The 10,393-nt window shown below is 38.4% G+C and overlaps 1 protein-coding gene across 4 annotated transcripts in view; it reads left to right on the top strand.

Moving 5' to 3' along the window:
- The window catches only part of LOC121943318 (ubiquitin carboxyl-terminal hydrolase 2-like), a 58,720-nt gene extending 49,894 nt beyond the window's left edge, over window positions 1-8,826 (top strand). For 3 of the 4 annotated variants that reach the window (XM_088078542.1, XM_088078541.1, XM_088078543.1), the window contains exons 6-14: window positions 70-181; window positions 308-418; window positions 1,575-1,639; window positions 1,897-2,000; window positions 2,373-2,453; window positions 3,299-3,377; window positions 3,895-3,999; window positions 4,958-5,078; window positions 7,435-8,826. In XM_088078542.1, the coding sequence (XP_087934668.1) occupies window positions 70-181; window positions 308-418; window positions 1,575-1,639; window positions 1,897-2,000; window positions 2,373-2,453; window positions 3,299-3,377; window positions 3,895-3,999; window positions 4,958-5,078; window positions 7,435-7,519 (863 nt within the window). In that variant the 3' untranslated portion in view covers window positions 7,520-8,826. The remainder of the gene's footprint in view (window positions 1-69; window positions 182-307; window positions 419-1,574; window positions 1,640-1,896; window positions 2,001-2,372; window positions 2,454-3,298; window positions 3,378-3,894; window positions 4,000-4,957; window positions 5,079-7,434) is intronic. The other variant, XM_088078544.1, reaches the window with a different exon arrangement.
- The last annotated feature ends 1,567 nt before the right edge of the window (window positions 8,827-10,393 follow it).

Below are 10,393 nucleotides of genomic sequence, written 5' to 3' on the forward strand. Positions count from 1 at the left end.
CATCCCTGTTCCAAATATTGGTTATCAGTCTCATTAACTACTAATAATCGGTTGTTTGTGTTCTGGTAGAATTTGCCAAGCTGATACAGACCATGTGGACGTCATCCAGCAGTGAGGCGGTCAGCCCGTCCGAATTCAAAACTCAGATCCAGAGATACGCTCCCAGATTCGTGGGATACAAGTAAGCTTTGTTCTGCTCTGCACTTTTATAAGCGGCCGTACATCTTTTAGGAGCGCTCAGAGTCCAGAGATATGTCTGAATACATCAGATATTTCCACATTTACTGAGTGTTTGTTTGTCTTGCAGCCAACAGGACGCTCAGGAGTTCCTGCGTTTCCTCCTGGACGGCCTGCACAACGAGGTCAACAGGGTCACCGTCAGGCCGAGGGGCACCGTGGAGGACTTCGACCACCTGCCGTAAGTAATCGCCTGCTAGACAGAGCGTGTACCTGCAGAGACACCTTGCTTGTGTGTCACACTACAATGCCTTGCAGATGAATACACACCCCTCTGCGTTTTTTTTTTTTCTATTTCGTTGCTTTTATTGGGATTTTTTGCTATTTTTTGTAACGCTCCCTGACGTGTCTGAAGAGCTCTTTGGTCATCATGGTGCCACTTCTTTGGTGGAAAACCTCGCTCAGTAGTGCTGCAGAACAGATGTATACAAACTAAGGTCACGTGACACTTAGTTTGTACACGATCCCACGTTATTTAACAAATAATGTTGCTTCAGAAGGCGTTTGGTCGCTGCAGGTCTTTTTCAGGGGCGTCGTAGCAAAGGGGGTGAATATATGCACACAATATTTTTCATTTTTTTATTTTTCTGAATTTTGTTGTTTTTTTTTTCATTTCATTTCACCAATTTTGACTATTTTGTGTACGTCCATTACAAAAAAAAATCCAATGAAATAAAAATCCATAAATGAATACTTTTGCAAGACATTGTATTCTGAGGAACTGATTTGGAAATGGGACTTTTTTTTAACAATTAATAACCCCTATGAGCAGTAAAAGACACCAACAGGAAGGAGCAGAATTAAACGCATAATGGGGAAGCCTTGCATATGTTGTGCATGGTATACGGTACATAATCAGGGCTCAGGCGGAGGCAACATGAATCATTAAAGCTTCATCATTAAGCTTTAATTTAAGGCTGCGTGCGACAGTTTCACCTCCTGTGTTGCGTCGTTGCCTCTCTGGGGCCCAGATCAGCTTAATGCTCCAATTCTTCTTGGATATAATTATCAGTTATCTAACCGTGGCTTGTTTAAGGGTCAGAGTTAATCTCTGCAACTTTCAGCATTACCCTCAAAAACAGGTCCACTCCGCCGAAATATTAAAAACAATCCGGATAAATATTTGTTCTGTGCTGAAAATGTGTGTCAGGGTAGAAAAAGTGTCTTTTTAATCTCTTTTTTTTATTCCGCCACCTATAATAAAGTAGGTCAGGTCCCTAAATAGTGGCTGTTCTCTGCTGTGACCCGTTACATTATCACCGCTTTTACCGAATCAGAACAGCTGAGTGTGTCTCCACCTGTGTGGGTCTCACGTCTCGTCTGTGCTCCATGTTCAGGGATGAAGAGAAAGGGAAGAAGATGTGGAGTAAATATCTAGAGAGAGAAGACAGTAAGATAGTCGGTAAGTAGAACATGTGATTTTATTTACTTACAGAAATTATTGCATTCAATCTTGTAATGATATAACATTGTTTTTAAGATTTTGTGTGATATCTGTTTGACGTATCGTGGTATTGACAGGCCAGGCTATCAAAGATGAAATAAAAATGCATAAAGAAAACAGAATACAGTAAAAGTTGATATTGTTTCTTGATATTTTTGTGTGTGTGTTGAGCCGCTGATCAGCGTCATGTTTTTTTTTTCCTCCTGCTCCTGCAGACCTGTTTGTAGGGCAGCTGAAGAGCTCTCTCACCTGCAGCCACTGTGGTTTCTGCTCCACCGTCTTCGACCCCTTCTGGGATCTCTCTCTACCTATCGCCAAGGTTAGCACACACACACACACACACACACACACACACACACACACACACACACACACACACACACACAGACAGACACAGATGTAACAGACAGGTAGATGTTGGTCAGCCTTACATAACAAATCCCAGGAGGTCAGCAGACACACGTCAGCACGATGAGTGGTGCAGAGGTGACTTTTTCTCTGTGCGGTTTTGTCGACTCGTCCTTTATTTTCTCTCGATATTAAGACAAACATCTCTCAACATCTCCTAACGTGAGCTTCTTGGTTTCCCCCTGTCTCTGTTTGTGCATTGCTTTGTGTGTGTGTGTGTGTGTGTTGGGGTGTGTGTTGGTCACGTGCATGCTAATGTCAATGCATCTATGTTTGTGCTCAGAAGGGCTACGGTGAGGTGAGTCTGATGGACTGCATGCGGCTCTTCACCAAAGAAGACGTCCTCGACGGAGACGAGAAGCCGGTAAGTGTCCAAAAACCAACAGAACACGAATAGTCGCTCAGTTTTTGGAAAGAACGAAGTACATTTACTCCAGGATGGTACTTAAATACCTCTTTAGTAGTGTAGTATTTCAAATTCGCCACACCTTGCTCCACCTTTATGAGCTGAAGCAGTAAAGTAATATTCCTAATAATGCTTAAATAATTATAATACTGATAAGTGATATAAGTATGATTGAGTACTAATACATATATATATAGATATATATGTATATACTGATATAACTCACATGTAAAAATAGATATAAAAAAGGTATAAAATACAACTAATAAATTTTGGAGTTGCTCAAATTAGATGGGCCAAATTCAGACAAACAATACAAGGTATAAAATTCAGAATAAACATCCCCGAACTAAAAAAAAAGCAGTCGATTATAGATCAGGTCGTGCCAATATCCAGCCAGCTTGAATTTATATTATTTGTATTAATTTGAAATTTGAATTTTGAACATTGAAAAATAAACGTGAAAAAACGTTATTCGAAGAATTGAATTCAGAGGTAAAAAAATAAATAAATAAATAAAATAAATAAATAAATAATAATAATAATAATAGAATAATAACAATAATAACAATAATAATAAATAGATAATAATAATAAAGAGATAATAATAATAATAATCTCAATGCATGAATATTCACTTCAATAAATTCAATGGCTTTTTAATTTCAGCGTCAGATGGGACAGATTTACTTCCATAAAACAGATAAACAGGTGTTCTCTGTTCAGTTTGGTCTATATGTCAGTGGATGTAGGTCTGTGTGCTTCGTATCATCCTGTTTGTAAACTGCGTTTCTTCTCCACAGACTTGTTACAGGTGTAAAGCCAGGAGGAGATGCACTAAGAAGTTCACAATACAGAAGTTCCCCAAAATCTTAGTGCTTCGTATCCTTTCGTCTGGACGTTAATGTCTCACACTGGTGGATCAGAGCCACACTGCACTGCACAGAAATTAATTACTATTCAAAGAGCTATGAAAAAAGTGAGTCATCACTGTTTTGCATTCATCTCTATTTAATTACAAAAATGTGTAATCGCCGTTAGATCTGTCAGAGTTATGAATAATCAGAGAAAATATGACTCTGCGTGATTTGCAAACAGTTAGTACAATTCCACATCACATACGCAGCCATGCAGAATAAAGAGGAGTGAGCGCTCGCATGTTGACGCCTTTGATCTGCTGCTTTAACAACACAAACGCAAATTCTGACGTTTGTTAGACATACAGGAATTAAAACGGCACAAATAGTAAAAGGACAACAAGAGAAGAGAAAAACAGAAAAAAATATATATACATAGATTGAAATAATCAGGCAATAGAGAGAAAGAAAATATAGACTCGGTGTGTTGTAATGAAAGGTGCACACAGAGCAGTCGCTCCTTGACTCCCCCTGCTGCTCAGACCTGAAACGCTTCTCCGAGGCTCGCAGAACCAGCAAACTGTCCACCTTTGTGAACTTCCCCATGAAGGATCTCGACCTGCGGGAGTTCGCCTCTGAAAACAGCAGTAAGTACTGATTCTGTTTTACTGAGATAATCAAGGAAAAGGTCAAGAAAACTGTGGAAAAAGTCTTTGATTTTATTTCAGTGGTGACGTGATACTGTCGGATAATTTAAAAGCTGTTCTCTACTCTGACAATAAAAACTGCTCTGGAGAAAATGCAGATATTTGATTTTCTTTTGCATTTCAGCTGATGTCAAATATCAAAAGTTTTTCAGTGATTTTAATTGTGTTTTAGGACATTTAAATTCATCTTACCCTGTTTTATTCTGTATGGCTCTCAGTTCATTTAATTTTCTCTATGTTTTTATCAGGGGACGACAGATTATCGATAAAATTATTAAAAAGTGCAAAGAAAGTGTCAGCATTGGAGGAATTTTTACATTATAAAACTTTGGGGACTTTTTTTATTTAATCATTTTTTATTTAAATTTTCACTTGACTTTATAAAAAAAAAAAGTGCTGGGAACTTAATGTATATATTATACTGAAAGTTTCAGTTTTGATTAAACATTGGCCAAAGTCATATAAACAAGAGTTTGTTATATTTCAAACTCTAAATATTGATAAAAAAGATTTTATTTTTATTGATTTATTGATTCCAAATATATGTTATCGTTTTTATTAACTTCTTATAATCAGTATCAGTATCGCCCCTGAAAAACTGATATCAGTCGACTCCTAGTTTTTATGCTTTCTGTTTTCATAGTAAAGCATCTTGTGTTTGGATTGTGCTATAAAAATAAAGTTTATTACTATTATTATTATTTTATTATGTTATTATTATTATTTTATTAGTAGTATTGTTATTAGTATAATTATTTATTTACATTGTGCAGCAGTGCAAATTAATAATTAATACTATTTATAATTCTTGAGAAACTGTGATCTTCTAGTACGTGTTGTTGTAAAAGAACGAGTATTTGCAGACTTTAACTGTGTTTCTGCGTCTGTCCTCTCGCAGTAAACGCAGTGTACAACCTGTACGCCGTGTCCAACCACTCAGGCACCACTATGGGCGGCCACTACACAGCCTACTGTCGCAATCCCAACTCGGGAGAATGGTACACGTTTAACGACTCCAGGTACGTCCAAACACCTGTCACGATAACAAAAATACAAGAAACGCGTGTGACGGCACAGGTAACCGTAAAATACTGATCTGACATCTGGGAGTTTAAATACAGCGGGCATGATGTTATTTTTCTACGTCCGCAAACACAAAAATACCACATTAAAAATGAAGACATGATTGATGCTGATCATTAGAGTTTGATTTGACCAGCTGCCTTCAGTACAATAATAAAGTAATAAAAAATAGTTTATTGATCGCAGAAAACGCCACTCACTCAAACTGCTCCCATCGTTATCTAATTATACAGCAGTATGATTCATTACAGTCGTGTCACGCGACAGTTAAATCAAACGTAGCTGCTGTATATCGATAAATATGACAGCTGCTCATTCGAACTCTTCAAACACAAAACCTAAACACACATACGAACCAAACACACCCAGACTGTTAGGAGGACTGATGAGAAATTAGAAGAATATTTGTTACCGAGATCTTATCAACTGCATAACAGCACCATGTGGACGAGATCATTAGTCAACAACGAATCTTTTACCACATCAAAACAGCACATTAGTGGTTACCATAACAACGCTGTGGTTCAGACGGGAACAGTTAAACGAGTAAACGGCAGCAGTGTGAGAAGGTGCAGACAATCGCACGGGGCCTCAAAATCCTTAGTTGTTTGATTTTAGGGGGGAAATCAAGGCCTTGAAAGTTTTTAAAACAGTCATAAATAGTGCTTGATTGTTTATATTTTGTACAAGAATAGAAACTGAAGTTCTTTCGATATATTTGTTTTACTTTTTTTACATGCTCGTTCTCATTATAAAAACCCTCAGTGTAACAGGAATTAATCTGGATCCAAACTGTGCCGTGTTAGGTCCTTAAGTTAAGGCAATAAAGTCCTTGAGAAGTCCTTGAATTGCCTTATAATCCTCCCTTGTTGCCTCGTGAGCATGCGGTCGCTCCCTCCGGCCTCTTCCTTCCTGCCTCTGATTCTCACTGAATCGCACACTGCTGATATTACAGATCACTTTCTGTTATCGTATCGCGGAGAAACACTGCAGCAGAGCTTCAGGACGTCACCGTGCAGAACGCGGCATTCTTCACATGACCGCACGCGTCATGTGTTTGTCTCTGATAGCTCAACATGCATTATATACTGCAGCACGTGTGTACGCTGTTAACGCTGTGCCAACTGACTCACATGGCAACGTAGTTTCCAATTACCCCAAAGGATGATGGGAACTGTGGTGTGAAACACTCAGTCTTAACCCTTTGAAACCTTGAACCTGGCTTGATTTATTTAAAAAGCACAGGAAGATGGCAGAAAAAATGTCCCAAAAATTAGCAAGAAAATTAAAATTAAAAAGAAAATTAGTCAAAAAAAAGCCCATAAACACACACACACAAAAATAGGAAGTGATATAGGAAAACGGAAAAAACATTAAATAAATAAATGTAAATAACCCAGAAAAAGTGCTTAAAAATGAATTTTGTGACACCAAAGCAGAAGGCACATTTTACTGGAGGGGACGCTAAATGTTGGAGACAGTGTGGGATTCGGGAAGCCAATCATTGGCACGTATTCTGGGACTGTCCAGCGATTCGACCTTTCTGGACACAGTTTCACGGAGCATTAAAACACATACCCAAAATTAACGTGCATTAGGACGTGTTGATTTCCAGGCAAAGCGCTCTGATAAATATATGTTTGGTATCCTAACCTCTGCCTGCCTGTCATTGGTCTCTGGACCAAGTGGGTGAAATATGTAAAACCTTTACGACCAGATTTTGTGGAATTTATTGGATAGATGACCTTATTATGTTTTATGTTACCGTTTTCTTTTTATTAGTATTAATTTAATTTATTTATCTGTTTTTTTATTTGCGCTGACAGGTCTCCTCGTGAAGTATCTTATCAAGCTGATATATGTACACATGATTTCTCCTAAATTGTTAATAGTTTTAAGATTTCATCTCAGGGGAAAAAAACCCCCAAAAAAACCCTGAACAGCAAGGGAAGCTGAACTATCTATATCACTGTATGTTCTGTATCATTTAGTGCTGTTCAGAAAAAAATAAATAAAAAACAAACAAAAAAAAAGAATTTTGTGGCATAATTTTGCATCTTTAATAGTGATTATTATATAGTTTTCCCTTAGATTTTACTTTTCCTTAGACATTTTTCACTGGCTTTGTTTCTTCCCTTTAGCTTTTATGAAATAATTGTTTAAATCTGACAGTTTCTTGCAGTTTGTGAAACTGAGACAAGCGTTTTCTCGTGTTTTTGAGCTAAAGTTTAAACTGTGACTTTCTTTTATTTCACCGTTACACTCTGGTTGTCTCCCTCTCTCTCCGTTCAGAGTAACGCCAATGTCCTCCAGCCAAGTGCGCAGCAGCGACGCCTACGTCCTGTTCTACGAGCTGGCTTCGTCCTCGCGGATGTGAAGCGTCCTCGAGGACGGGCGGGCCACAGCACCACTCTGACTGACGGACAGATGGATGGAGTAAAAGAGTGCTGGTGGAGCCAGGCCTGTTTTTGGACTTGTATTTGGACGTATATATCACACACACACACACACACACACACACACCAGCCTGAAGGCTGCTTCTCTCCGCAGAGAGGGGGACACTCTGGAAACCACAGGAACCTGATCCACCAGCCCTGCTGTCCTTCTCTCTGTCTTTACTCTCGTGTCTTGCTCTTTCTCGGTGGCGGCGTGTGTTTACCGTGTGTGTGTGTGAGTGTGTGTGTGTGAGTGTGCGAGGCTGACACAGGGCAATAATCCCATCTGACCGACCAGCCGGTGAATCTGTCCCTCTCTATGCACTGCAGACTCTCGTCCTGACCGCGCCTTCGCTTCTTCTTCTTCTTCTTCTTCTTCTTCTTCATCTTCATCTTCTCGTTTGCCTCAAACCATTAAAACTCACATGTTGCAATTTTTGACCTTTTTTTTCTGCTTTGAATTTTTATTGTTTTTTATGTTTTTTTGGGGGGGGTGTGGTTTTTGGGGTGGTTACCCCAGCACTACGAGCATCATCATCATCATCAGCACCGCTTTGGACTGTGGGTACGTCATGCTCAGTGACTGTAAGAGGACCGGTCGCGGTTCGGAGGAGCCTTCAGTCCACCGGCCTGCTTGGTGTTCACGGCGTTCCCTTCCTCTCCGACACTCCCGCGTCTCTGTCAGCGTCTCCTTCACTCGCTTTTTTTCTCCTTCGGTGGTTGGGAGGCCGGTGGCACTGTGAGCGTCACATGTCTCAGAGGACGCCCCTCTAACTTGTGTTTTATTTAATTTGTCTCTCCCGCGTGTGGCTGCTACTGATGTTTTAAAAGTGCTGTGAACGGATGGATGGACGGAGCAGTGCGGATCTGCTAAGGATTAATAATATAGACGACAATAACGGTAACAATCCTCATCGTCAGCGTGGGGTCTTTTCTTCCTCTCTTGTTTCAATGCCATTGAACAACACGGAAAGAATGTTTTCAAGAAGAAAATAAAACACTATATCTGTATATTTTTATATCCTGATGCAATATAGAGAATGTACTATTCAATGGTGCTGAAAATGACCCGTAACTGTTTTCAGTTGGTTTATTTCCCAGGTTTCAAGAGAGAAAAAAAAGCTATTATTTATGCTTACAGGTGATAATGTGATGAGTCACACTTTTTAACAGTGGCAGTCAAACACATGAGTATATAAATATATATATATAAATATATATATATATATGAATAAAAGTTAACAAAACAGTGTTTTTTCAAGTGTTTGTCTCCTTTTAGATTTTATGACGGAGGAGCTCGAGCATTTAACCCTCTGAAACCCGAGAAAATTCAGTGGATTTCCTTTGAAAAAATGCAAAAAAAACATTAAGAAGAACTAAGTAAGAAGTGTCCCGCAGGAGTAAAGTAAAAGCTGACAAAAAAACACAAAAAATGAACAAGGGGTGATTATTTGATATTGTCCAAAAACAGGAAAAAATGCTCAGAAAACAACATTTATATAACGTTTTTGTTTCTTATTTTAATATTCTTAAAACTTTTAACTCATTCCTTGCTAATGTTCTTCTGCTTATTTTCAGGTAGCTTTTTTATTAATTTAAAATTTTCGGGCCATACTCTTTACTTTTTTGAAAAAAAAGAAAGCTAATTTGCTTAGTTTTTAAAGGGTTAATCTTTGTGGGGAAATGAAATATTTACAAGCATATACATGTGAATAATAATAATCACAGCTATCTGACAGTGTTATTTAAATGTTTTCAGCCTTTAGAAATTCGTGCAGGTCTAATTTTATATGGAAGTGTATTTTTTTGGTACAGCTCACTTCAGTGATATAATTCATCTTGGGTGGCGACGGCTCAACCGGCTCTCTTATCAGCTCGACACCGTAGAGACTCTTTTGATGGATGGCTCGGTCATCGTTATGGAAGTGCGGCGGCCTGGCCTAATTCCTGCAGCTCCATTATCCGTATGTGGCCTATTTCTGCGGTCCGAGCTTCGCGGCCTCGCAGTGTGGTCTGATGCCGTGAAAGGGTCCTGCAGCCTGCAGCGGCTCTATAGGCTGACACCCCCGACGCGCTCACATCACACTGGAGGGTCAGAAAAAAAATTAATGCAGGGAAACGTTAACTTAACATGCAAGATTCATTTTATTATCATTCAGCAAAGACATCAGAGAAGCAGAGCAGCATGGCTCAGGTCAAAAACATAAAAACAAAGGAGAGAGACCTAATAAATATGTATAAAAACTCCTGGACATGACACAGGAATTCAGGAGGAGAATTATTGCACAGCAGATATATAATAATTGCAAATGGTTTACTTGATGTTCCTGAAAAAAATTAAAATAAAAAATGAAATAAAATAACAATAAATAAATAAATAAAAAACCCAAATAAATAAATAATAATAATACTAATAAAATAATAATGATAAAATAAAGTTAACTAAAATGTATTTAAAACAAATTATATTAAATTAAAGTTGGTTCGGCTGGTTTGAGGTTTCACTGTATCCCACACGGCGGCCAGGTCAAAGTTTTCTTATTTTACAGCTCAACAGTACACTAAATACGTCTCTAAAAACATTTGCAGTAAGAAATAGACTCTGCAGTAACACAATCTTGTTTTATATATGCTCAGTTTTGCCTGTTTTGATAGTATGTTTATTTTAATTTAGCAGATGCTGCAGAAGTAACAGGAGGGACATGATTTTCCTCAGACTGTCTCAGGTTTGTCTTTCAGAATATGACATGAAACATTAATAAAAATCTTAAATACTCTTTGGGTTAAGATAGAAATTAGCCAAAATTATTAAGTAT

The sequence above is a fragment of the Plectropomus leopardus genome, chromosome 6 (genome assembly GCF_026936395.1).
Source record: "Plectropomus leopardus strain MGB_pleo_1.0 chromosome 6, ASM2693639v1, whole genome shotgun sequence".
Classification (NCBI taxonomy): Eukaryota; Metazoa; Chordata; class Actinopteri; order Perciformes; family Serranidae; genus Plectropomus; species Plectropomus leopardus.